The 27,265-nt window shown below is 39.4% G+C and overlaps 5 protein-coding genes across 11 annotated transcripts; 4 read left to right on the forward strand and 1 right to left on the reverse strand.

Moving 5' to 3' along the window:
- Positions 1 to 376: 376 nt before the first annotated feature.
- Positions 377 to 2,484, reverse strand: mrpl17 (mitochondrial ribosomal protein L17). Its single transcript, XM_077720426.1, has 3 exons — positions 2,085 to 2,484; positions 981 to 1,049; positions 377 to 795 (listed from the first exon to the last, which is right to left on the reverse strand). The coding sequence occupies exons 1-3, from the start codon at positions 2,256 to 2,258 to the stop codon at positions 511 to 513; spliced, it is 528 nt and encodes a 175-aa protein (XP_077576552.1). The 5' UTR covers positions 2,259 to 2,484; the 3' UTR covers positions 377 to 510.
- Positions 2,485 to 4,371: 1,887 nt separating this feature from the next.
- On the forward strand, positions 4,372 to 6,118 carry LOC144199068 (trypsin-2). The gene is made up of 6 exons (XM_077720425.1): positions 4,372 to 4,464; positions 4,554 to 4,704; positions 4,776 to 5,026; positions 5,223 to 5,359; positions 5,803 to 5,904; positions 5,985 to 6,118. Exons 1-6 carry the CDS (start codon positions 4,425 to 4,427, stop codon positions 6,030 to 6,032), a joined length of 729 nt encoding a protein of 242 aa, XP_077576551.1. The 5' UTR covers positions 4,372 to 4,424; the 3' UTR covers positions 6,033 to 6,118.
- Positions 6,119 to 7,356: 1,238 nt separating this feature from the next.
- Positions 7,357 to 18,021, forward strand: bcl3 (BCL3 transcription coactivator). Of its 3 annotated transcripts, XM_077720831.1 has the most exons (11): positions 7,357 to 7,505; positions 8,509 to 9,015; positions 9,311 to 9,403; positions 9,486 to 9,597; positions 11,396 to 11,504; positions 15,204 to 15,405; positions 15,479 to 15,567; positions 15,673 to 15,750; positions 16,359 to 16,526; positions 17,052 to 17,154; positions 17,295 to 18,021. In XM_077720831.1, exons 2-11 carry the CDS (start codon positions 8,577 to 8,579, stop codon positions 17,402 to 17,404), a joined length of 1,503 nt encoding a protein of 500 aa, XP_077576957.1. In that variant the 5' UTR covers positions 7,357 to 7,505; positions 8,509 to 8,576; the 3' UTR covers positions 17,405 to 18,021. The 3 variants fall into 3 exon arrangements, with proteins under 3 accessions (XP_077576957.1, XP_077576955.1, XP_077576958.1); XM_077720829.1 differs by lacking the exon at positions 7,357 to 7,505 and having other exon boundaries at positions 8,273 to 9,015; XM_077720832.1 differs by lacking the exons at positions 7,357 to 7,505; positions 9,311 to 9,403 and having other exon boundaries at positions 8,277 to 9,015.
- Positions 18,022 to 18,278: 257 nt separating this feature from the next.
- Positions 18,279 to 22,581, forward strand: ddx61 (DEAD (Asp-Glu-Ala-Asp) box helicase 61). 5 transcript variants are annotated; one of them, XM_077721547.1, is made up of 14 exons: positions 18,279 to 18,488; positions 19,229 to 19,399; positions 19,578 to 19,791; positions 19,853 to 19,916; positions 19,995 to 20,099; positions 20,195 to 20,324; positions 20,460 to 20,606; positions 20,702 to 20,796; positions 20,872 to 20,994; positions 21,069 to 21,197; positions 21,279 to 21,459; positions 21,528 to 21,629; positions 21,727 to 21,931; positions 22,288 to 22,581. In XM_077721547.1, exons 3-13 carry the CDS (start codon positions 19,652 to 19,654, stop codon positions 21,927 to 21,929), a joined length of 1,419 nt encoding a protein of 472 aa, XP_077577673.1. In that variant the 5' UTR covers positions 18,279 to 18,488; positions 19,229 to 19,399; positions 19,578 to 19,651; the 3' UTR covers positions 21,930 to 21,931; positions 22,288 to 22,581. The 5 variants fall into 5 exon arrangements, with proteins under 5 accessions (XP_077577673.1, XP_077577674.1, XP_077577675.1 ...); XM_077721548.1 differs by having other exon boundaries at positions 19,593 to 19,791; XM_077721549.1 differs by having other exon boundaries at positions 19,229 to 19,271.
- A 657-nt stretch (positions 22,582 to 23,238) lies between these two features.
- tomm40 (translocase of outer mitochondrial membrane 40 homolog (yeast)) lies at positions 23,239 to 26,996 on the forward strand. The gene is made up of 9 exons (XM_077721649.1): positions 23,239 to 23,349; positions 24,301 to 24,530; positions 24,933 to 25,093; positions 25,215 to 25,316; positions 25,391 to 25,496; positions 25,743 to 25,865; positions 25,986 to 26,062; positions 26,339 to 26,441; positions 26,506 to 26,996. The coding sequence occupies exons 2-9, from the start codon at positions 24,320 to 24,322 to the stop codon at positions 26,643 to 26,645; spliced, it is 1,023 nt and encodes a 340-aa protein (XP_077577775.1). The 5' UTR covers positions 23,239 to 23,349; positions 24,301 to 24,319; the 3' UTR covers positions 26,646 to 26,996.
- The last annotated feature ends 269 nt before the right edge of the window (positions 26,997 to 27,265 follow it).

The raw sequence follows: 27,265 nt of genomic DNA on the forward strand, positions 1-27,265 counted from the left end.
TATAATATATATTAATAAATATTTGTGTCTACGGTGTGTGTCCTGCATGGAGCACTTTATGTTCCTGGTTTTGTTATTTGTTATATCGCATTGCGACGATGTTATATTCACAAACATGCGCTGATGTAAAAATGTAAATATGAGCCCAGTGTGATGTTTATCGTACCACTAGCTTTATATATATACACGTATACATAAAACAAAAAGAAGGAAGAAAAAAAAATGTGAAACAGTGGCTGGATAAAACGCACACACGTGGCAGGTCAAACTGAACCGGATGATGAATAATGTACGCATGACAGTAAGAGCACAGCTTCTTTGTTCCTTTCCTTTTTTTTAAGCTTTTACAGTTAAGAGCACACAACACTGAAGGAAGCACTGTTCTAATGCATTTTAATGGTGTCAAATATGCTGTAGATATACTTTTTTTTGCCAAAATAAGAATAAAAATGTGTTTTACTATAGGCCTCGTATGTATTTGTGTCTTTTTATGCTGGGGGGAGGAAGAGGTCATAATGCTTTAGAGTCTTTTGCCTCATGAGGTTGCATCAAGAGTTTGGCCTTGGCCTTGTCCTCCCGGTAGCCTTTGAGGAGCTGGTTGATGAGGGTCAGCGGGTTTTGTTTTCGGACCGGGTAGAGCGGGGGGAAAGGATTACCCTTGTACTCGAGCACGGCCATCTGGGCTCGATCCAGGTTCTGCCGGTTGGGGATGCGGGCCATATGTGTGTAGCCGACCTTGGTAGTCTCATATCGTGGGGCCAGCACCTTAAACAGCTTTGGGACCAAGTCCTTTTCCTATCATGGTCCAGAGGAAGCATAAAGTTAATTCATGTTTGAAAACATTATGACAAAAGAAGAGTATATGGTTATTTGTTTTATGGAAATGTTAGGAGAAATAGGTTTCCTTTTGTCAAATTTCCCTTCTGTAAACATGTGTAAGTAATCATTAGTCCGAAAAGAAGTGACAGATGATCACGTACCGTCAACCAAAAACTTGCCATTTTCATCGCCTTCTCATCCGTGTCGCCTTTCTTAGCGTAATCAATCAGCTGTGGAAAAAAACAACAGTGAGAAAGTGAGTCCTTCATTTGAAAAAAAATAAATTAAAATAAATTAAACAAAATACTGGAAATCAAAATACAGTGGTACCTCGACATATGTACAATTTGAGAGAAAATATCTTGAGTTTAAGTTACGGGCTCATTGCAGAATGCATTAAGCTCGTATCTTGAGGTACCACTGTAATATTGCGATTATATATATTTCTTAATTGGATTAAAATAACTATTAATCGCCCTAAATATTCAAGTTTTTTTTATAAATCTAAAACAATGTTTGAGAATGATGAATATAATATACGTGTATAATCATTCTAATTTGATCCTGAAACAAAGTTCGCACTCATTATCTACTTTCTCGGACCGCACAAAAAGGGGGCGGCGGGCCACATTTGGCCCCCGAGCCGCAACTTTGACACCTTGTTCTAATTTCCATACCTGTCAACTTGTACGTTTTATACGTATTTTATACGTTTTTTTTACCATTTCGAATCATGTACGCCGTACACCGACCAAAAATAATCCTCAATCGTATGTATTTTTTAGCGGTGTGTACGGCAATATCGATAAAGGATGACATGCGCATGCGTCGATATACATAGAGTATACATCGTGGAAGCAAGCATGGAGGAGCCACCTTGTAAGAAACGAAGAAACTCAAGGATCGGGTCGACACCAGAAAGAGTGCAAGTTACTTCAAGGTGAATATACTGGCTGGATTAGAGCATTTATTTGATAAAGTCTGCTAAATCATGCACATTGGCTTACAATAGGAAGCACTGACAGCACAGTTAATTGCACTGTGAACTTTTTAAATTGAATAAAATACTTTGTATGCAAATTACCTTTGCTATTTCTATTACACAGTTTTGGGGGGTTTGTACAGGGAATCATAATCATTTATATGGGCAGTTATGAGCAGAGGTTGACAGGTATGGATGGACACCTCGTTCTAGTTTCATTTGATTCCAAAGAATGTGAAGTCAAAGATCGCCGTACGTCGCATTAGTTGGCGAGGGTAGTTACCTTTTCAGCGTAGAAGCGGACTTCATCGGCCCGAGCCGCCGTGGTTTCGATCCGCTCATGTCGCACCAGGCCGGTCAGGATGTTCCGCAGCATGTCAATGCGAGACTTGGGACCCAGTCCCATTTTGCGGGCCACCCGGCCGTGGGAGATCAACATTTGCAGCGTGAGACGCATCTTGTCCGCTCGCTTTCACGAAGAAAAAAAGAATTCGGTAAATAAACGCAGGCCAAATAGAGCGTGCAGATTATAGTTTAAATCATAATTGGAGGATTTGAACGCGTAGTCAGAAAACAGTAGAACAAGGATCTTTGCTTTCCCGTGACATTGGAGGCTCGTCGATAAAATGGGTGCGTGTTGAAACGAGAAGGAATCGTTCGAAGGTTCCGTCCAAATCTTTTGGAGGAATCGAAAATGTTAGAGCCCCTTAAATTTGTTAAATTGACAATTAAAATTAGTTCTAATCGACAAAAAAATATATGACTGGGACTCACTCAATCAACTATAATTGGACGTCTATCGTCGTCAATGGCAGTGAAACATGATTACTCAACGTCGACCATTCCAGTTTAAATAGATCCAATGTCTATGGAAGTGAATGAGTTGAGAGCAAAAAGCAGCAAAATTATCCCAATATTGTAATATAATCATGTTTGCATTTAGGGTATTTTAATTATAACAATTTGCATTTTAGTTGCAATTAACAGTGATTAAAATGTTAGTACACTGTATACAATCTGTGATCCCTGTTTTGGTAGATTAATATCTGTGTTCTTTATGATAAATTTATTTTATGTGATAGCCAAGTGTTTTTTTTTTTGGAAATGTGAAAAATTTGAGACTTTCATCTTCAAATCCCTTTTGTCGGAGTTTGGATTGAACCGTTCTCTAGGAGGCTTTTTATTGACTGCCAACTATTAAGCTTTACCTCACTGGTGTTGCAGACCCATAAAACTCCTGGCATGATGCTGATGGGAAAACTTCTCCGTACTTGTTGAAAGTAGTAATACTTTTATCGAGATAAAGCAGTCCACTTTGGCCACAACAATAATCAGTTTACTTGTAAACAGCTTTTTGGCCTTGACTCGGCCTCCGGCGCATATGTCGGGTTTTTCTTCACGGACGGTGGATCAATATTCGATCCACACTGGTGAGCATTTGAAGCTGTTTTCTGTGATAAAATGCAGCTTGAACGTTGTCCACAAACTGTAAGGAACTCAAAGTTGGAGCCTTTATTTTTAAGGATGGAAAGGAGATGCATGTGTCTGGGAAAATCCAACAAAATTCCTAGATTAAAACACAATTTGCAGTTTATCTTGTCAGCCAAGACACTTGTGATGGCCCAATCACGTGTGTTAAATTGCTGGCAAAGCGACTGTCGCAATTTATATGGAACATCAACCTCATTTCTTGTCAACCACTACAATTTGCCGTCCCATGACAAGATGTGAAAATGGAAGAATTATTGAAGTTGAGTCAGCTTTCAAAAAGAATTTCAAACCATCTCTTTATCTATTCCCAATCAAACATATTTACATCAAGGCTTCAACTCCAAACAATCTGATTCTTTTTTTGTAATGGATCGCAGCATACCTTGGAAACTTCTCAGCAAAGCCATTGGGAATTTAAATCTACCTTAGCTTGGGTTATTTATATTTTTTACTTGCACATGGTTGACCTTGCATTCTGTGGACGGCTCCTGCAGATGGCAAATTCACAAGCCTATATGTTGATTGGAGCCAGAGTCTTTGATACCACAGCTCAAAAACACATGGCAATGTAGTGATTCAAACAAATGTTGCAGATCTTTTGCCCTTTTTTATGATTCCCATTCCTTTTCTTAATGAAAACAAATTCAATCATTTGATCACTGTTTTAGTTGGATACGTTCACAACTGTAAGCCATTTAGAAATGACCTTGTTCTTGGTTTATTGTAGATTGGCATAAGTATTTGAGGTAGGACATCCTGGGAAAAGTCCACATGCTAAGATATCTAATCACACAAGCTAGTGAGTTTCCACAAGAATTCGGGCCAAATGTACCAAAAAATGGTCTTTCTAAGTACTATGTCTGAATTTAAAAATGCAAAAAGAGTGAAATATTGTTGTATGCACCTTTTTCTTTCATAATTAATAATAGAATTTCTTGAAAGTAAGACTAAATCTAACACTAAAATTTCTGATGACCAGCAATACCTAACCTGAGCACCTTGAGCCTCCGTAGGTGATTGGCTTTTTGCGGACCAATCAGAAATGGCCGTGGCGGAGGGCAGCACTCTTCGTTGGGTTTATAAACCGAATGGCCAGGTACGGTAATCTCATCGACAGGATCACTCAGCAATCATGAGGTGTCTGGTCTTCGTTCTGCTCATCGGAGCTGCCTGTGAGTACACCATTCTCCGAGTCCACCAACCCAAAATGGCCTCCGCGTCCTTCATTCATCGACTGAGTCTATCAATTTCAAATTTCCAGTCGCCACCGAGGAAGATAAGATCGTCGGCGGCTATGAGTGCCAGCCCTACTCCCAGCCCCATCAGGTTTCCCTGAACTCGGGCTACCACTTCTGCGGTGGCTCCCTTGTCAACGAGAACTGGGTGGTGTCCGCTGCTCACTGCTACAAATCGTACGTAACCCACTGGACCACACACATACACCTTAATCCCACCGATCGTTTAACAAAACCCTATTTTCCAGCCGCGTGGAGGTCCGTCTCGGTGAGCACAACATCAGGGTTACTGAGGGAAACGAGCAGTTCATCAGGTCTGCCCGTGTGATCCGCCACCCTCGCTACAGCTCCTACAACATCAACAATGACATCATGCTGATCAAGCTCAGCACTCCCGCCACTCTCAACGAGTACGTGAAACCCGTGGCCCTTCCCACCAGCTGTGCCCCTGCTGGCACCATGTGCAAAGTCTCTGGATGGGGCAACACCATGAGCTCCAGTGAGTAATGTCAAAATCTTGTATGTCCATTCTTCGTCTTCACTTTAGGACACGATCAGAATGTAGTGAATCGGCCATGATTGATACTGATTGGTATCAAGGATTGGCTTTTTTTCGTCCGTGCCCAACTTTAGCATGCGGACAATATATCTGCGGGTAGATGCAAGTGCTAACTTGGTCCTTTACCACATTCCAGCTGCCGATGGGAACAAGCTTCAGTGCTTGGACCTCCCCATTCTGTCCGAGAGTGACTGCGACAACGCCTACCCTGGTATGATCACTGACGCTATGTTCTGCGCCGGATACCTCGAGGGAGGAAAGGACTCTTGCCAGGTATTTGCAATCAACTTTCAATTTACTCGGTCAATATTCTCCAGTTTGCTACATTTAGATTTAAAACCCTAAAATACAAACACGGCCTGTCTCAAAAGTATGGTCTTTGTAGTATTCTATTCACACATGTCAACCTCAGCCAATTGTTCCCCTTATTAATGATTGCAATTCCCCTTATTATAAATGATAATAACCCATACAAATGCAAGGGGGCACACATTTACTCACATAGGGTGCATTAAAAGTCTAACATTTTCCCCAAAGTGGACAGGGTACCCAATCAGTATGTACTCAATTCAAGATTCTGTTAATGTCGCTGTATGACGCTGAAAGCTTGACTGTCTGGGTACATTGCTTGCTGACACGCTATATTTATATAGTGAAACAGCGGACATGTGAAAGGGCTTGGGATGGTGGTAAACATTTCACTTTGTGGTTATAAGGGTGACTCTGGTGGCCCAGTGGTGTGCAACGGTGAGCTGCAGGGTGTTGTCTCCTGGGGTTACGGATGTGCTGAGAGGGACCACCCTGGTGTCTACGCCAAGGTATATTACAAAACTGGCCTATGGAAAGTTGACAGTTTTAGTCTTGAAGTCAGTCACACTGATTTTTCACTATCTGTCAGGTCTGCCTTTTCAACAAATGGTTGGAGACCACCATGGCCGATTACTAAGTGATCCAAGACGATCAGTCAAGAAGCACTAGGTGTTCCATCTTTAGTGCTGGATGATGTGACCAATAAAGCATTCGTAAATCATACCCTGATTCCAAGCTTGTACTTTTTTGGGACTGGTCACCGTTTTTTCACTCAGGGCTTCTTTGTGAAGCTTTTGATGATGCCGCAGTCATCCATCATCTCAAGAGTAGAATAATTGGCATCTTCTGCCAATGAATAATTCAATTTCATTATTCAACTGACAGCGATGAATGCATCAAGCCTGAATGGGTGCAGTTTCTTAACCGTGTCAAAGTATGACTTTCTCATTCAGTCGTCTTGAGCCTGTTAATAGCCATCTGAATTAGAAAATCTTAACAATAAGGTTTTTTACAGTTCTTTTAGATTTTGTCCCATTATATATCATGCTCATTTTGGGGTATTTTACATGGATTTATTGAAATTTCCCTTAAAGGAGGAAAAATACAATGTATTATTTTCGGCAACAGTGGAGTTCATTTATATTCCCCATTTTTAAACAATGATAAAAATCAAGAAACAATATGACAAAAGTACGAACTGAAAACAATTTAGTGTTTAACCAGCCTACCATGTTTTGGGGATGTGGGAAAAAAAACCTACACAAGCATGGGGAGAACATACAAAGTCCAGACAGAAAGGCCAGAGACTGGGATCGAACCCTTGATCTAAGAACTGTGAGGCGGCGGATAACCACTCCCCCACTTTCCCCGCTTGGATGGGAAATGTCAAACATAATAGATGGGCATCCGAGCCAGAGAGCCAGCTATTTATTTACAAGCAATCAAAAAGTCAATTTTTCATTTTTTCCTTTTGAACGGGTTGAGTACTGCAAAAAGTGGGGGATATATGTCAACGGCTTTGCAAAATATATCATTGAGCGTTTTTCTCACATTGATGATCGCTATTGAACCTTGAAATTGCCTAGAGTGATGCTTTTATATAAAAAAAAAAGTGAGGGGTGCCCCAGGCCATTCCAGAAAAAGTATCTGATCTGAATGTGAATTTCTCCTACCGTGGCAGTTCCTCAGATGCTGTCCTGGGTTGCTTTGTTTGCCTATAGATGATTTTGCCCCTCTATTCCATTTTTATGTTGGCCAATAACTCCTAGTAAGCTTATTTTCCTTTCCTTTGCATACGACTCTATTTAGTAGAGTCCATGCCAATTCCTCTAATACCGTAGTGGCCAACTCCGGTCCTCGAGAGCTGCAATCCGGTGTGTTTTCCAAATCTCCCTCCTCTACCACACCTGAATCAAATGATCAACTCATCAGCAAGCTGTCCAGAAGCTTCATACCGATCCTGTTTATTTGATTAAGGTGTGTTGGTGGAGTGACATATGGAAAACAGACTGGATAGCCGCTCTCGAGGACCGCAGTTGGCCACCCTGCTCTAAAAGATGATATTATAATTGTGATTGGATGTTGTAACAGGAGCTGCTGCTATCTGCTGGTAAGGATCTGAAATGCACTTATATTTTTAATTTTAAATGTTTAGCCTACTCCACAGTTACAAATAGGAAATACCAAATTGAACTTTTGTTAAGGGTGCGTCATCATCAGAGGATGTTTGTGTGTGAGTGACATGTTGAAGATTGTGTGTGTTTGTGCATAACTGATTGCAGACATTGTTTTATTTTCTTATTTTCCCCAAGGGCTCTGAAAAAAATGGATGCCATTCATACCCCCTGTTAACAGTTCATTATGTACGCAACATTGCTACACTTTATGAGGCATGTCTATTGGCCAGAATTTGACTTGAAAATTAGCATAACAGATGTTTTAAATAGACAATGTTCCTCAAATTTGTGATTTCTTCAATCCCCAGATTAAAAAAGTAATTATAAAAAAATAATATAAATAGTTAAGGAGGGAAGGGTATTCTTTACCAATACAAACTAACAATCCCACCTGTAAAGTAATGGAATACTATGCAGTTTTAACCATAACTATGCTAAAATGCATGTAGTTTATAGGTAATCTTAATAATACTGATGAAACAAAGCTCATTAGAAAAATTAAATGTGAGAAAAAGTTAAATACCATTGAATTGTACTTAGCTTCTTTGGCATACAACAAGTAATTATGTAATAATGCTGCCTCTGCCTTTCATACAAAATATTACATATATATATTTCTACTAAAAAAGATGATAGGGCACTCTGTACCAACCCCCTCTAACACACATGCAGGCACACACGAGCAAGCGCGCGTCTATATAGTGATTGACTCACTTTCATTTGAAAAGAAAAGCTATGGTGAAGAGCTTTGATAAGACAGCACACTGCCTACCTGCAATGCCAAAGTCACATCAGGCTCAAGAGCTGTAGGTGGCTCTATTCCCCACTTCAAAAGATAGTTTTTGGAATCATAGGAAAAAACAATGACCACAAAGGCTTTTTTGTCCACGGAGGACGCTTTTTGGAACATAGGTGTCTCGATTTTATTCCCTCCAGACTTCCACTGAACCACCGAGACCCACCTGGGACTCTTGACCGGGCAAGCCGCGCCTCGCCCCCGGTTCATGCCGATTGTCATGACCATGGACGGTGACGACCGCTCGCGTGGCGTTGCACCTTTGGACTTAAGCACCATTCCGCGGGGGAAGAGCCGTTCCACCACGTCGCCTCAATGCGGAGGTTGCCCAGGGGAGGCGGTTCGCTCACCTGTGTCTCCCCCGGCTCCCTCTCGGAAGCGCCCGGCGGATGGAGCCTTTCTGCGGCTTCCTTTTCGGAAACGACCGATCCCGGTGGAGCCGGAGGAGCGAGGCTCAGGAGAAGCGGGGCGAGGGGATGCTGTTTTCCGGGTGCTAGAGGCGAACACACCGATCCGGGAGAGGGAGACAAGCCATCTAGCGGTTGCCCCCGAAAATCGCCTGTCGCCGGTAACCCCGATGCAGGCTGAGGAGGCTCCGTGGACTATTGACGCTTGTCCTGGCCACATCATGCCCACATTCACTTATGGTGAGTAGGTACTCATTTCACCTATTCTTAGTAAAACTTAGTTATAATAACAAAAAAAAAGTGCATTTGTTTTCTTATTTGTGTATGTTATATGTGTATGTGTATGTTTATTTAACATTCTCTTGTATTATTTTAAAATTGCAATTCACATTATAATATTTTTTAATATTCTTTGTTTGAATTTAATATATTTAGTTCAAACAATTTGTTTCGCCCAATAGATATATTTGAGTTATTGTTAGTTTCATTATTTTTTAAATTTTTATCCATTCAAACTTTTCACTGGGTGCTGGAGCCTATCCAGTCACATATGTGGAGGTTCAGCCCATAGCCCCCCATGTTTCCTTCAAGCTCTCAGGCAGAAGTCAAGTCCCTGAAAAACTTTCCAGTCAGTGATTCCCCTTTTTACTAATGTGGTTCACTGTGTTAATTCAAAGCCAAATGCTCCACTGATACGCTGCTGTTTTCAGGTCACTACCCTCCATACCACTATCCCAAATTGGCCCATTTTGGGTTCCACCCTACCCAGAACATACAGGCAAGCATAGCCCTGGCTACACGACAAGATGAAGACGGGGACACGTATGTGCTCTTAAATGTCTTTTTTCTTAAAAATGTATAAAACAGTTTTTCTTCAGAAATTTAAAGGGTGCAATTTAAAAAAAACTAAAAGACAATTTGATATTCCATGATAAAACAAATATAAACTCATCTATTTACTTTTTCTATTAAGGCTGCCCCCCCCCCCCTTAATCATGTTACGTCATCTTTTTTATAGAAAGCAACGTACCTGCATGATTTTTGATCTGTGTGATTGTTGAGAAGTTCTTTTTTTAAGACTGTTAGAAGAATCTATAATTTTAGAATGTAAAACTTGGTCATAGTGGGACTAAAGCGACGCACCAAAGAGGAAGCGCAGTTTGCATGTGCAGATATAGTATGTTTGTGTGCATGGGATTCGGCCAACAACCGTTCGCCACTTGCGTCATTGCGGGCCCTTGGGGTCGGGAAAAACAAGATTGTGAAGTATCGAGCACTCGGTGTGGTTTTTCTCAGGTATGCATGCTTCACCCGTCAGTCCTTTTTGAATGAATCAGGCCGAAAAACACAAACACCCGTTTTTCACTTCCTCATTTACCGCTCAGTCTATTTCTTTATCACGTTGATCTTCTTTTCAGTGAGCGTTTATTTCTTGTATCCCTCACCAAGAATGCTTTATTTCGCACGTGCTAATTTCTGCTTGAATTTTAGCTGGATTTTTATCCAAAGGCATGTTCATGCAATTCATCTGTCGCCATCGTATAACTTAAATCAGGGGTGTGCAAACTTCCACTTTCAGAAAGACCAAAGTTTAAAAACCCATTTTCTATTTATGGTGATGTGCAATTCATTCCTATTCAAAATGATGTCTACTGTTGTAAATGAGGATAATCATGTACTGCCAACCCTGCTATTTAAAATGAATTAGACTATTACCTACAGTGGCAAATGAGTTGAAGGCAAGTGGCACCTGACAGGAGGCATTTGTTAGCATACAAATTGTCAGCTGTGATGAGCTCACTTACAGGAATGACTAGCAGCTGCAGACTTTCGTGTACATCTTCTGCTTTTTTGTTTTGTTTTTACTCTATTCCCCCATTTTTCGAGGTTGTTCACAGTTCGCGATTTTTGCAGGACACCACAAAAAAGAGGGGAATACTGTAAATGCTTTAACCCTAACCCTAACAACCTAACCCTAACCCCTAACCTTATTTTTTTACAAATATGAAAATATGTTATGAATTTTCCTTTTGTCAAGAAATTGTTAACACACTCTTTTATGAATGAACTTTAAATATAATTCTGATAAAATGAGTTGTCAAACTGGATGGATGGAAGAATACTGTTCACTTCCTTCCAGCGCTTTCACACTATTTCATTATTTATACCGAGATAATAAGCAAACTTGAACTTTTGGGTGTAATGTCATAACGAACCTAAAATGCACAATGACTTCTACAGTAACTTCATTTCTCCAAACTTTTGAATTTCCAACAATTCCATTTTTCGTTGCCTACTGGTCTCTAACAAGGAACTGAATGTCAAAATTGAAACAATTGTTTGATTCATGGAAATTTACAAGCTGAGTGTCTTGTCCAGTTTTTATGTTGCAACCTGTTGCTGCTTTAACTCTTTAAAGTATTGTTTGAATGCCTATTCCAATTGAGCCATCACATTTTTTTTTGCTCTTTTCATGGATAAAATAGCTCTTGCAAATTAGTCTTTCCAACTTTTGAATCTAATATTTACAGTGAATTTGATCTATCTTTGCTAAATAATGCATTTTGATATATATACAGTATGACTTCATATGGATTCCTAACTGTTGTCTTTATAACAGAGCTCTGCACATAGCCGTGGTGCAAGAGGAGTTGGCCATGGTGCTTCAACTCATCCATCTGCTGCGATACGCAGGTAGAAGCCTCGACGTCTACAACAACCTTCGACAGGTAAAAGCATCACATTACGTTATTACTATCGCTTTAGCGTCACTGGATTTTGAATGTGGATTTGAAAGACTGACTGGTAGATGTTATCAAAGCGTCCATTTGAGCTACATGATGCAACTTGTCTCCAAATGGCAGGTAAACCGTGTTCCCATGCCTCGCCCTGCTAATGAGAAACAGGGATAAAGAATAAAAGAGGAAGTAGTAGAGATTCCTGCTAGCCTGGTGCATTTGCTCAGTGGAATGCACCTTTTATATTATCAAAGCACCTGTACTCACCATGAGCCGTGTGACAAACGCAATGTCAAGAATTGTACTTGGGGTTGGTTCTGTGTTGTTGTTGCTTTTCCATCCTGCTCTTAAACAGAAGGGATACATTTTTTTTATATTTTAAATGCATCTTTCAGGTCTTGTTAATTAATATAAGCACAAATAACATAAAATTATTTTTTCTCAGTCAAAATGCCCATATTGTACCAATACAAACACGCCAAATAAATCATTTAAAAAGGGTCAATAGACAGCACATTTTTCACCATAAATTTGATGGATTTTTTTGGTCCAAGTCCAACAAAGTCAATTTCATATGTAAGAATTTTATCACTTTTTTATTTACAAAATCTTAAGAGATAAAAACATATGTTACTTTTCAACACAAAATGCAACTTGGGTAGAAATTAAGAAGTTGAGGAATTCTCACTTTGTTTAAAGGTTAAAAACATGCTTTCTAGTGATGTATATACTGTAGATATGGAATGATTATTGTAGCCATATGCAATCTTGTAATCTCTACATTCATACTAAGAGTGCTACTATGAACTTTGAAATCTACAAAACTAAATCTGCCTAACTAATTTCACAACCGGCTTTTAAGCGCCTGACTCAGCAACAAACAGTGTTTTGTTTACACCAGGAAGGATAGAAACACTTCATTTACATGTTATGGTGAATCCCAGATATTCCATTAAAAATAGATATAATGGGGTATTTTCTCTGTTTTCCAAACAGCAGCAGCTAGTTATTATAATTTATTTTCAATTTTGCCTCCTCCTAATAATATTTCTAACTGTGTTATGCAGTGATTAAAAGCGAAAATAGTGGTGAGAACCAGTTTTTCTATTAATGTCTTGGATTTAATCACTACTGTGAAGAGAAACCATACTGAGACATGGCCCTTATCCTTAATTTCAAGGATATTAAAGTAACAAGCAGTTTGTTTATCCCAAACAGTTTGCTGTTCATATTCTGCAAATTGTTATTATTAAAAAAATAATAAAAATAAATAAAGAATGACTATTAACAAGGGTTACTGAAATCGACTATGGTATGCAGAACGTCACACTGTTGGGGGGGATTTACTGCGCCGAGGTGTCCCACTTACCAGAAATAACACCAGTGCTGTCTTTTTCTCAGCGCTTTGAACTTTTGCGATATCCTGTCTGCTCCTCTCCACCAAAACAAACCCTTTTTTTTGTTCTCATACCCCTCGCTTTATGGTGCCAACAGCCCAACTAAAAAACAAATTGCATGTTTACTTCTCTGCTAGTTTAGGTCGATTTTTGCCAAAATAGATCCTTTCATTATTTTTTTTTTTCATTTTACTTCAAATTATTGACGTATTTGTTTTAGGTTGCCTTTCACTACATTTTTAGAAGTAAATAACTTTAAGTAGTTTGAATTCAACATTTTAAGTAAATTGGACTTACTAAATTTAGGTAAATATGACATCAAAAGTGGTTACATCATCACACTTGTTTAAACTATTGAATGTTAATTGCAGTTTCACTACATGTTTCAAAGTAATAAACTTAAATTTAAGTAGTTGGACATTAAACATTTTAAGTAAATCTGACTTATACGAAGTTTAGGTAAATATGACATCAAAAGTGGTGACATTTTCACAATTATTCAAACAATTATTTAACGTTAATTGCAGTTTACGCTGCAATTTATGTATTGCAAATATCCCATATCATGCAAATTAGTTCCAATAAGTTCATAAGGGCCCAAATCTGAACTGTAAAAAAACATGTTAAAAGTTACCTAAAAGAAATAAAGATTTTAAGACAAAAATATTTAATTAAAATGACATAAATAGGAAGCTTTACTTTCTATAGCGAGTGTATTTTTATGAACGTGGATATCATCATTACGAGAAGTCACGTGACCTACCACTTGCAGAACTATCTCGCTCAAGGCTGTTTCGTAACATACCTCCGATTCACAGGGTGGTTTGAGGGGACTTTCCCTTCTTGCACAGTATTTCCTCTCTTTCTCTCCCTCTCTCTCTCATTCTTTCTCCATCTGTCTCTCACTCTCTTTACCAGTAAGTCATTGCTTGGTATCATAAACTGCCTGATGCTATCAACCCCTTCCCAAAAATGTATCTGTGTGCAAGCAGGAAATCAAAGACTCTTTGCAGTTGTTTGTTTGGCATGGCATAAAGGCCTCGACCACTGCTCATCTCCAAGGAATTTTAGGAGAGTGTAAATAGAAAACAAGGGATTTTCCCTCACTATCTTGCCTTCCTACTCTTCCTTGTTTATGCTGTTTATATATTGACAGTCCTGCTTTGGAGGTCAACATAATGGCAGGTCGGATAATGAATTGACCATATTTATGTGCCATTAACAATTGTAAATGGCACACCTACAGGGTTAAGGGCCATTAAGACTGTTCAACTAACATATTATGCATTTTTTTAAATGTGGGAAGCAGAATTCAGTGAGGGATGGGTCTTTCCCAAGGCTTTCCAGTAACATATTCAAGTTAAAAGAACATTTTTTATGGGCTTTATCCATTTGTGGCATTGTTCATCAGCTTCCCTGAATCTTGTGACTCATCAATGGATACACACACACATTCATGAACAGTATATGTCATAAAGTAACACTCTGATAAAGAGGAATTGACCCATCCGCTCGCTATATTTTCATTAAAGAGTAAAAGTGAAACAACTTGTTTTTTGCAAGTTATTGTGCAACTTGTCTATTTCTCTTTACACTGAATGTTCACTTTATTTAAACTTGTTTCCCGGGAGTGGGCATTGTTGAGGTATTAATCATAATGATAATAAATGTTGACCTTGCAACATGGAATATACCGAATTGCTTAAACCCTTAGTTGAGTCATCCAGTGTGAATATTTTTATTGCTAGTGATTCCTGACATTTGTACCGATTCATCATTATAAACCATTTCTGTTCATATTGAAAACTTCTCATTGTGATGTTAAATTTTTAGCCCATCATTTTTTTCATTCATTCATTTTAACTGCAAAGGTCAAGGGGGGTGCTGGAGCCTATCCCAGCCGACTATGGCTACCAGGCGGAGAACACCCTGAATTGGTGGCTAACCAATCGTAGGGCATGAGGACACAGACAACCATTCACACACCTACACTTACTTAAGGGCATTTAAGAATGTTCAACTAATATACCATACATGTTTTTGGAATGTCAGAGGAAACCGGGGTACCGGGAGAAAACCCACGCTAGCCCTGTGAGATCATGTAAACTTTACACAGGAAGTCCCTAACTAATATAAAATCATTTCTTTTAATAAAAAACAGAAAAAGGATGATTTATTATTGCCTTATCTTTTGCTTGGTGAGTTTATTATTCACTTAGGCTTGATAATATATGGCTACAATTGATTCCAATTCATTTCAGTTCTCATTTTTTCATGATTTTCAACCCAACAGACTCCACTTCACCTGGCAGTGATCACACAGCAAGTAAGCATGGTGAATGCCTTGCTAAGGGCTGGCTCGGACCCCTCTGTTTTAGACCGTAACGGCCAAACGGCTCTGCATCTGTGCTGCGAGTACAACCATCCGGAGTGCCTTCATGCAGTTCTTTTGTCGCCTTCTTCTGCTGTCTGCTTGGAGGTGAAGAACTTTCAAGGTAAACCTGCACTTTTAACCCAACGGGTGCGATAATGGGATTTAAACCTTATGTCTGCTTTTTCCTGCTCCAGGTTTGAGCTCTCTCCATTTGGCTGTGTTACACGCTCACATAAATTTGGTGAGCATGCTGCTGGGAGCTGGAGCTGACATCAACGCTATGGTCAGTTCTTTGACTCATAATGCTTTTTAGTGAGTCAAATGGATGACTTTTCCAAGTTATATGTTCATGTTATTCCCTTACATACCATTGCATATCATTGAATAGGACATCAAGAGTGGTCAGAATCCCCTCATTCTTGCAGTGGAGAGCAACAATGTAGAGATGGTCAAGTTTCTCATTGAGGTAGAGACACGGTGTTTTAATTGCTTTAATGACCAGGAGTAAAAAAACAGACATGTTTAATAATCACATTTTGGAGAATGTGTCAATTCTATAAGAAGTGGTTGCAATTCAGTAGTTGGCGGTGCATATCAGACCTCTTCTAACCACAATGATCATAGTACAACACTAAAACAAAAAAGAAATTCAACAATTAGTCACAATACAGAGATTTTGCAGATTTTTTCCATCATGACACAATATATAAATCAATAGAGTATACCTATAAAGTTTGCTTTTTGCAGCATATGAGACAAATTGGACAAGTTGTAGATGTAGCATTTCCACATGTGGTCTCTACTTGACAGCTTCATTATGAGTAGTTTCCAACTAATATTCATCTAAATAAATGGCAAAACAAGGATAATTAATGATTATATACATCAAATCCATGTTATTTCTTGCAGGGGTTGCAACATGAAGTACCACATCCATAAATTGACTCCCATTGAAATTCTGTTAATTTTGGGGATACATTCCACACCCACCTGCAATTATTGAAAACACCAGCCAGCTTGCAAATCAAAACATGTTCTACTACACTTACATGCTCCCCTATTCCCTCTGTGCAGAATGGCTGTGATGTTAACAGGTCGTCGTACAGCGCCAACACGGCCCTGCATAGTGCCTGCGCTCGGGGGCAGACAGACATGGTGCGAGCGCTTCTTAAGAGCGGCGCCAACAGTAGCGTGAAGAACTACCACAACGACACGCCTGTCATGCTGGCCAAGAACAAGATGGTGAGTGTTGTTAACTGTAAGGCCTTGGCAGAAGTGGGGCTCGGACCACTCACAAAATGACTCGCTTTTGTAGGCTTTTAAGGTTTCATTGGTGTGAAACATATTTAAGACTTAGGATGAGTACTAAGACTACTTAATTACTGAATGTGAATCATTTATGATGCATCTGTATTTGAGTGATGAGGTTTACACTCTACTCATTTGAGAACAAATGCCTTATTTCTACTCATCACATTAAGTTTGTGGCTTTTTTTCAAAATCCATGAATGATGTCATAATGTATAAAAAAGGTAGGAATTATAAATAGGGAATTTTAACTATTGTTGTTTACTGGAGCTCTATAATGTTAGAATCCACTTTGGTAGTTCTTCCATCTAGTGGACATATGTGGATAGTGCACTCAAAAGCTAAAACAACAACAACAACAACAACAACAGCATAACAGACATATCATATAAATAAAATATACAATAAATTCATCAGTATATAACCAAGGAAACTGGTCATTTTGAGCTTTTTTTGCAGATTACAGATATTTTACGAGGGAAGGGGTCAAAGGCCATACGAGTTTCGGATACACTCATCGTTGAATCCACGTCACCACACAGCAGCAATTCTACAACTAATGGTACGAGCATTGTTGTACACAATATACTTTATTATGCACACTTGAACAATCTATTTTAAGTATGCATACCGTATTTGACATCCATATTATCCACCCCAAGTGTAGCATTTTTTTGATTTTCTTCCAATATTTTTCCCCAGGCTCTCCATCTTCAGCGCACAGTCGTGGCTGTTCTCCCTTGACAAAACATTTTTGCGATGCCCTTCAGTCACAGAGGACTTTGTCTCCAGGCGCCTTTTCATATTACTAGAAGAGTCCTTGTGCATTGACAATGGCAATTGTAGTATATGTGCCCGAAATCCATTTATTTTTTTGGTTTATGCAATCAAATTGAACATAGTGGCCTGTTTTTAAATGCCATGCCTGTTGGGATATCAAGCACCAGCTAAAGGGGAAGGACCCAAATTTGAGGAATGTGGAAAATTAAATAGGGCAATGTGTTCAAAGCATAAATTTGTTAGTGTTTAATGACAACTATAGTGTACAAGGGGTTCTCAGTGTTACATTTTGATCTTATAAAACAGGAAAAAAATGGTAATTTTAGGAGTAGAAATGCCTACTTAGTGCTCCCACTTTGAACCCTGCGGGTTATAGTCCAGAGAATACTATATCAGTATTTTTACAAGCTGATGAGATTTAGCCATTTTCAACACCACATTGTCCTTGTCAGGGCTGCAGGGTGCTGGAGCCTATCCCATCTGATATTGGGTGAAAGGCAGATTAAACTTTTTTGGAGTAGTGTATCTTATCTGTATATGTTATTTTGTGTCAGAAATGTACGACATTTTTATTAGAAATATTTTGCACATCAAACTCACTTGTGTGTTGACTTTTTTCCTCAGCCAATTAAAAATATACAGTATAAAAGTTCCTAAACCTGTTCCCACATCTTTCACTATGAATAACTTGTATTAAAGAAAGATTGGAGAACTTAAAAGTATTGATTGAGAATATATTTTTTGAAACTTAAAGTTTAAGGTTTGTTTTGAATTTTGCAATAATAATAATAATTAAATATAAATAAACCCCTAACTCTTTTAATGCAATACATTCGACCTTGATTTAGTTCCAATAAAAAAAGCTTAAATTTGAAAGATGTGGTCTCATTGGTTCGTTGTCATCCCGCCCCCTTAAAGCTTATCGACCAATCGTAAGGCGAGCACGCAGCCATGTTACCAAGTCAATCATTTGAAAGCGAGAGGAGACAAAAGAAGTGATATTTAATTGAAATATTTCTACAAACGAGCTATAACTATTATTAAAATCGAATAATAATCCATGCTAGAGCTCCCCGTCAAGTAAAAGATGCTTTAAATGGAGGTAGCGAGCCAAAGGTAAGTTTGCCATGTCGAGTGTCAACGTCGCAGCTGCCTATGCTAATAGGACGCTAACTTTGTTCTCCGAGTTCAGCAAGTTGGAGGGGAAGTTTAAAACTATCTTTTACGTTTACTAAAGATGGTTTCCACGTATTTTATTTTACTCCGCAGTTAGGCCTCGTGTAAGTCAATTTATATTAGGCCACGATGTCGACCGTGTTCGTCTATACTTTTTTTTTTCAATTGATGCTTTTCACTATAGAACAAAATTCTTAACTTTCGTTTAATCTGAACTGACACATCTGGCAATGTAATATATGGTAGGATTGTTTCATTAAAGTATTAACGCCGATTATTAATTCGTGCATTTATTAGTTGACACCATTGCGAAAATATTTGCGTCTTCAATATAGTTGTATGTTCTCTAAAAATAGAAACATTTGAGGACAAAGGCGTTTGACCACACATTTACGCCATATAATAATCACGCAGGGTATACTTTCTTCTTTCAGGCTGTTGCTAGCGTTTTTAATAAAGTCACATTATAATCACAAGTGTTAACATGGATTAAACACATTGAGAACAAATTCTTATCCGCAATGGCCAACTTGGTGCATACGACCGATTAAGACGGTTATAGAAAAAAAGTTATAATTTTCAGTACTAGACTATTATCCAAGTGATATTCGTCCAATATACCAGGATTTTTGTTTAATTTGTTATTTAAAAAAATATTTTCTTGATTTGTTTCATTGTAGGTGACCTCAACAGCCATTCCTGAAGCAACAAGAGGGTTCAGATGTAGGAAACACTCATAAAAACTCTTAAAATCTATTTGAATAAATACAACACACAACACTTTACAGTCTAAGGTACACCAATGAACAAGATTGCTGCTCTGGCAAAGATAATATAGAAGACTTGATAAGGTGCAGTCCAGGTCTCATATTTTTGATGTAATTTATTCATCTAAATATTAATTTCTCCAATTTTTCAGGAGATTTATATATTGTAAATAATCATAATTCACGCACAGTACTCTTATTTTCAAGAGACCTGTTGACAGAATCTCAAGAACAGAATACAGTGCAGTTTTTACTTTTTTAGTTTCTGCTTGTTTAGCGAGTCACTGTTGAGAATCAATTGCACTGGTCAATTCAAGAAAAAAGCCAGAGAAAAAAATGGCTTCAGCAAGAACAGCAAATCCAGCCCAAATGATGGGCTTAAGCAGACCCATGAACGGGACCCTTGGAGGCAGCAAGCCTGCAAGATTTGGTGGCCAGGAGGGAAGCCATGTTCCTCAGAGCGGAGGCTCTATCAAGTAAGTTTGCAGAATAAACTGAATCATTCTCACATTTAAAAAATCTATCTGATTTTCTAAGGTTTGGGGACGATTGGAAAAAGTACCTGGAGCTTCCTCCTAAAGACAGCAGAATGAGAACATCGGTAAACTAACCTTATCCCCAAGACCGAGTTTTCACCAAAAAAAAACATGTTTACAATCTTTTGCTTTTCCAACCACAGGATGTGACCTCGACCAAGGGAAATGAATTTGAAGACTACTGCCTGAAGAGAGAACTCCTAATGGGGATCTTTGAGATGGGATGGGAGAAGCCCTCTCCTATACAGGTATATTTATTCCATATAGCCCCTTGTTGTTGATTTAACTCTCTTAATTCTATTTAAAGTACACATAATTGACAATTACCTTTTCTCATTTGTAGGAAGAAAGCATCCCCATCGCCTTGTCTGGTCGAGATATTTTGGCCCGTGCCAAAAACGGAACGGGCAAAAGTGGAGCCTACCTCATTCCTCTCCTGGAGAGAATAGACCTAAAGAAGAGTCACATTCAAGGTCCGCATTTGCCTCCTTCTTCACGCCACCCTCCCTACAACTTAATTTTAACACTGACCTTTAACTAACTGTGCCCTCACGTGTCATTAACCCTCACATTTCATTAGCCCTCCCCACTTTTGTGTCTCCTCTCAGCCTTAGTTGTAGTGCCCACGCGTGAATTGGCCCTGCAGATGAGCCAGATCAGTATTCAGCTCAGCAAGCACCTCGGAGGAGTTAAGGTCATGGCTACCACTGGTGGCACCAATTTGAGGGATGACATCATGCGACTCGACGACATTGGTAAAGTAACTTTTCTTCCTCACATGCATTTGGAAAGCAAAAAAATGAAAGTTTGCTGTATCATTTGAGGCATTTCTTGCGTTTTGTCCCCACAGTGCACGTAGTGATTGCCACACCTGGAAGAATACTGGACCTGATCAAGAAGGGTCTGGCCAAAGTCGATAAGATACAAATGATGGTGATGGATGAGGTAAGATTTTTCTCCGTTCCTTGAAAATAGCCTACGTATCTTGTTTTGATTCATGATTATGATTTTGACTTACAGGCGGATAAACTGCTATCCCAAGACTTTGTGGTCATCATTGAAGACATTATCAGCTTCTTACCGAGGAAGAGGCAGATTTTGCTTTACTCTGCAACCTTTCCTATCAGTGTGCAGACGTTCATGGTGTGCTGATGTTCATGTTTAAACTGTCGGGTTCAGAGAAGTTTTTTTAAAGAAATGTTTTTCCACTCCTCTAGAACAAACACCTGCAAAAGCCTTATGAAATCAATCTTATGGAGGAGCTCACATTGAAAGGCATCACTCAGTATTATGCATATGTGACTGAAAGGCAAAAGGTCCACTGTCTCAATACACTTTTTTCCAGGGTGAGTCTTAAGATGAAATTTAAAGTTCAAAGTTTTCTCCACTCTGTTGGTCATCTTTCTAAATCAGAGTTTGCGTTACAGCTTCAGATCAACCAGTCCATCATTTTCTGTAACTCCACTCAGCGAGTCGAGCTTTTGGCCAAGAAGATCACGCAGCTAGGCTACTCGTGCTTCTACATCCATGCCAAAATGTTGCAGGAGTACAGGAACCGCGTATTCCACGATTTCCGCAATGGTCTTTGCAGAAACTTGGTGTGCACAGGTTAGTGAAGGAACTTGGCGCTCGGTCTCAATGATGTGAATTGATGGTTAATATTAAGTGTCTGACAGACTTGTTTACGAGGGGAATTGATATCCAGGCAGTGAATGTGGTCATCAACTTTGACTTTCCCAAAAGTGGAGAGACCTACTTGCACCGCATCGGAAGATCAGGTGAATACTAGCTCTTCCGTCTACTTGTGTAATCCTGACCTTATAACTGTCGGCTTTCGTTTGTGCTTGATTTTTTTTTTTTTGCATTCCTTTTTAGGGCGTTTCGGCCATTTCGGTTTGGCCATCAACCTGATCACATCAGAGGACCGTCACAACCTGAAGAGCATCGAAGACCAGCTGGTCACTGACATCAAACCCATTCCCAGCAGCATTGACAAGAGCCTGTATGTGGCAGAGTTTCACTCTGTGGATCCTGACGACGATAATGGACCAGAAAAAAACTGTGAATGGCCTGAGTGAATGTAAGTGACTTTGAATCACCCCCATAGTTTTTTTGGGGGTATGTTTTTAGTGTTTGTGGGCGGATTAAGTCAGAAAAGAACATTTCTGCACTGCATGATAAAAGTAAACGTAGAACCATTTCGCTTTATGCTTTATTTTTGTGGGAAAAGGAGAGCCACGGTTTAAAAAAGAAGGAAAAAATATGTGGAAGCTGCTGTCTTCCACATCTCAGACCGTTAAGTGATACATTGATAATGGACACTTCAATTATGTGGTGCGATTATATGCATTGCATGAGTGCCTTTTGTTGTGGATAGGACTCTATTATTACTACATGTGCTTATTTATTTTTGTTTATAGTTGTTTTGTTTTTCAGGAGAAAAAAAACATCTGTGGCTTTGCAAATTGATGGTTCAAGACAACATACGAAGGGTTCTACTTCTCTTTTGTTTACAACCTGCCCGTTTGCCTAAGTTTTGTCATGAAGAGAAAAACAACATTGGTTCAGTCAACAAGGCAGAAATTTTGTTTGAACGTCTTCATTGTCTTGCTGTTAAGTTTTTTTCCACAAACAATTGTGTTGTTCCACAACTGAGCAGAGCAAGATTTTTTTTTCTATAAAAAGTTGATGTCTCTGTCTTGGTAAAAAAAATAAAAGTATCTCGATGAATATTGCTTTTCTTTTAATCAACTACATGTGCACACGATAATGGGATTTAATGCTTCCAAGCATTTGGAAAAATGCATGCTAATACAATCGTTTTTCCTGGATTCTGTGGTTTATGGACTCACAATCATGTATATTAGCTGATAGCACATTGTTGTATTTAAACAACAGACATTTGCATGGGGAAATAGTTGGTTTTTTTTTAAACCGTTTTTTAAGGTCATTCTCCCCCCCCCCCCCCCAAAAAAAAAAAAAAAAAATTGGGAATTAGGTGTAGGGGTGCACAAAAAAATAGACAAACCTTTCCTAAAAATGTGTACTAATAACTTAATGATTAAGTTTTTTTTTTAAATACTGATCTGATGTGCCTACAACTAGGTTTACTACATGATATCCTGAATGTTTATTTGACTAATTAAATCCCCACCTACGTACGGGAAGCGTCACTAATGAATGACATTATGAGAAAGCTCAAACCGAGCTTTTTTATTTGAAAAATGATGACTAAAACCTACGTACCCTTGGAATGTCATTCAATGGAAGATTGAATGAATCTACTGATTGGTGGATGACCCCCGTGCTGTGACGTAGCCGCAAGTGGGCGGATGTATGGTCGATTCTGACCAATGGTGAGGAAGACTCCCTCGATTTTGGCCAATAGGCGGACACAGACCCCGGAAGTTGGTTGGACCTTCCCGACTACGGCCACCAACACTGCGGTGAACTTTACCGGTGCTGAACTGCCCCCTCCCCTGGAACCAATCCTTTATCGTGAGTAAACCGAACGTAAAATTCCATTTTTATCGGTATAGTTAAAGTAATTTCTTATTTTTCGAACGGTATTGATAACCGACGTCGCCAGCATTTGCCCGTAGCGGACAGGAGGATCTCGTGGCCATCCACATGGCTTTGTCTGAGGCTAGTCAGTTAGCTTCTTAGCACAAGCATGCTAACTAGCATCTCCCACTTCGATTTATATTATAATAACTATTGCGTCCGTCTGTGTGCAGAACACTAATCTATAGGTACAAAACATCCGTCTGGCGTGAACAACATTAGTTCAATTAGGAGAAGAAATTTACCTATTTGGGCCTTAACTAGAAGCTGCTCTACTCTATACTACACTATACCATAGGTGGCTAGTTTACCCTTCCTGTAATTGTCATTGAGTTACTGGACGTGTAATCACTATTTTCCATCTCAATCCCAATGCTCTTATTATTGTCTTGTTTTGGAGCTATTTTTATTCTCAAATAGTAACGGTGCAATCCATTTACTCACTATATTAGAACTGTCAAAAACAGTCTTTACAGCGCAGGTGTCGAACGGGTGGCTCGGGGGGCAAATCTGGTCCGCTGCATAATTTCGCGTGGCCCGAGAAAGTAAATCATGAGTGCCAACTTTCTGTTTTAGGATCAAATTCAAATGATAGATATAGATGTATATTATATCTTATTATATTATTTCCCCCTTTTAAACAAATAACTGCAATTTAAAAAAAAATCAGTTTTTAGTTTAAAAAATCCTTTTGTAAAATCTTAAAATATAGAAAAAAGCTAAGATAAACATTGTTTTAGATAAAAACAAACTGAATTTTCAGGGATTTTAATCCAAAAAAAATAGGATGAGCTGCATGGCAAACGTATGAATGAATTTACAATAGAAAACAAAGATCAGTGTACTTTGAGTAAAGTTATTAATTCCCCATACACCTTCTTCCAGTCTGTACAAAGCTCAGAGCATGGGCAGTGTGCTAGCTGCCTCTTCCCCCGCATCCACCCCGGCCGGAGGGGGCCAAGGGGTGCCGGGGTTGGTTTCGATGCCAGCAGGGTTCACCATGCCCGCAGTGTCCCCCGTCTCTCCGTCCTCCGAGCTGCAGATAACGGACGCAGCACAGGCGTCGCCGCTCCCCAACCCCGGCACGTACGAGGAGTGCCATCGCAAATGTAAAGGTAAGCCTTTGTTTTAGTCCAGTCTTAACCACTTACAAACTTCAAGAGTCATCATAGACACACTCAGGTTGGGACGTGTAGAATTAACTTGCCATTTCTGCGTGTTTTGTGATGACGGTCTGTTTTGAAAAGTGCTAACGAATAACACTATTTGCATTTTCACTGCACACATTTCAGCCATTTTTTGTTTTAATAAATTTGGCCTGTCATGATTAACATCTAACAGTCTAATGCTTTAAAAAAGGGAAATAAGTATTTTTTTAAATGTTCATTTTACAATTGATACATTCACATAAAAAATGGAATACAACTACAATGAGGAAGAATCTTCTTCCTCATTTCCAAGAGTTACAATGTTTTGGTGTCTTTTTTTAAATGTATGTATTTTTATTTTTTTTGCAGAGGTGTTCCCTCTCCAGATGGAAGGAGTCCGGTTAGTGGTGAATAAAGGCTTGAGTAATCATTTCCAGGTCAGCCACACCATCACGCTCAGCACGCTGGGCGACTCCGGATATCGTTTTGGCTCCACGTACGTCGGTAGCAAACAGACCGGACCCTCTGAGGTTAGAATCCAGAATACTTTTTCCATTTCTCATTCCTAGCAGCTGGCAATATGTGGAAAATGAAAAAAAAAACTATATTAAATCATTATTAGTAGACAATAATTGTATCCTTCCCCATTAGTCCTTCCCCGTCGTGGTGGGTGACATGGACAACACTGGCAGCCTCAACGCCCAAATCATCCACCAGCTCACTTCTGCCGTCCGCTCCAAAATTGCCCTCCAGGTAAGTTGCTTTCAGGCATGGGGTCTGGGATTTTGTGGAACCAAACTCACTCATTTTTGCGTATGTTCTGCCAGACGCAGCAGCACAAGTTCGTCAACTGGCAATGTGACCTGGAGTACCGCGGCGCCGATTTTACGACCGCACTGACGCTGGGAAACCCCGACGTCCTCGTAGGCTCTGGTAGGACTTTTTGGGTCATGGTCATGTATCACGTGGGAGGGTGGTACTTTCCTGAAGTTGATAGATTCCCATAATTCGGGACCCACTTTCAATTTTGTATCTATGTTAAAAATCAATAAAAACACGTCTATATACTCCTTTTCCATTCTATCGTTCTCATATAGATTATTTTTTTATACTCTGACAAGATTCTATTATTTTATTGGTTTGTAAAACTCATTTACTGCTCTTTGTGTTTGTTTTAAGGCATCGTCGTGGCCCATTATCTCCAGTCCATCACTCCTGCCCTCGCACTTGGTGGCGAACTCGTATATCACCGGCGACCGGGTGAGGAAGGAACGGTTACATCCCTTCTGGGAAGGTACACAGGTAAAAAAAAACAAATACAAAAACCTACTTACTCTTATACTCACGGAAAGAAATATTAGTACAGATTTTTCTAAGAAAAGATGTCATTTTGTGAAGACCTTGCACATTTGTTGTCCTCAGGTGACAACTACGTGGCCACGCTGACGATGGGAGGAGCTGGGTGTCACGCGACTTATTATCATAAAGCTAACGAGCAGGTAAAAGTTTGTCTATCGCAGTTAATGTCACGAAAACAGGATCTTTTAATGCCAACAAACAATTCAGATGGATTCGATCTTTATTGCTGTTGAATGAGTTACAATGATCTCAGTACAATGTAATCACAAATTAAAACACTTTTACTGGCACTTTATCTAAAGGTAAAACATACTTTTTTTAAAAAAAAAAATTACATTTAAAAATGTTTAATATTTGCAAATTTCTCTTTTGATCATCTTGTGATTGTTGACGTTGTTATTATTATTCTTCAACAGTTGCAGGTGGGTGTTGAGTTTGAAGCCAGCACACGGATGAAAGAGACCACAACATCTTTGGGTTATCAGCTCGATGTGCCCAAAGCCAACTTGCTCTTTAAAGGTGAACTAACTGAGAATGATGTTTTGGATGGAATGGGAGATGATTGTCTTCCGTGCTCTTTTAGGAACCGTGGACAGCAACTGGGTGGTGGGTGCCACGCTGGAGAAAAAACTGCCGCCGCTGCCCCTCACCATGGCACTGGGAGCCTTCCTTAACCACCGCAAAAACAAGTTCCAGTGCGGCTTTAGCGTCATCATCGGTTAAAAGGACCCATAGTCCCCGCCCCCCCACGAACAAGCTCACGGACTGACACGGAGACCGCCACAAATAAACAGAAATACAGACACACACACACAGGAAACCGGACTGAATTTTTCCCATTAAATTCAGAGACGCTCTTTTTACTACTGTGATTTCTGGAGAAGAAGACCACCCAAAAACCGGCACTGGCCAAGCCACATCTTGGTGAATCCGTGCACTGGTATTTACTTGGAGAGGAACGTCGATGACGTGGAGGAACCTGGATGTCACGTGAGAATCAAATTAAGTCTGTACTTGGACGTAATATATGGTCACATATGAGGGATGAAAATAAATGTCCTTACTTTTTCTAAACATGCTTGTGGCTTGTTGTTTTGATAAAACAGGAGGTGATTCTAAGACGAAGGAACGTTTTATCTAAGGAAATGGGATGAAACACTTAGTATTTTTTTTTGACAAAACGCTTCATCTACTACTGAAGACTTAGACACTTAGGCAATTGTACTTGTTCTTTAATCTGAACAATTGTGGGAAAATCTTTGCATTCACTGGGACTTGAACCCAGGACCACAGAGGTGAGAGACTGATGACTTAACCATTGAGCCGCCACCCTCTGAGAATAT

The sequence above is a fragment of the Stigmatopora nigra genome, chromosome 7 (assembly GCF_051989575.1).
Source record: "Stigmatopora nigra isolate UIUO_SnigA chromosome 7, RoL_Snig_1.1, whole genome shotgun sequence".
Classification (NCBI taxonomy): Eukaryota; Metazoa; Chordata; class Actinopteri; order Syngnathiformes; family Syngnathidae; genus Stigmatopora; species Stigmatopora nigra.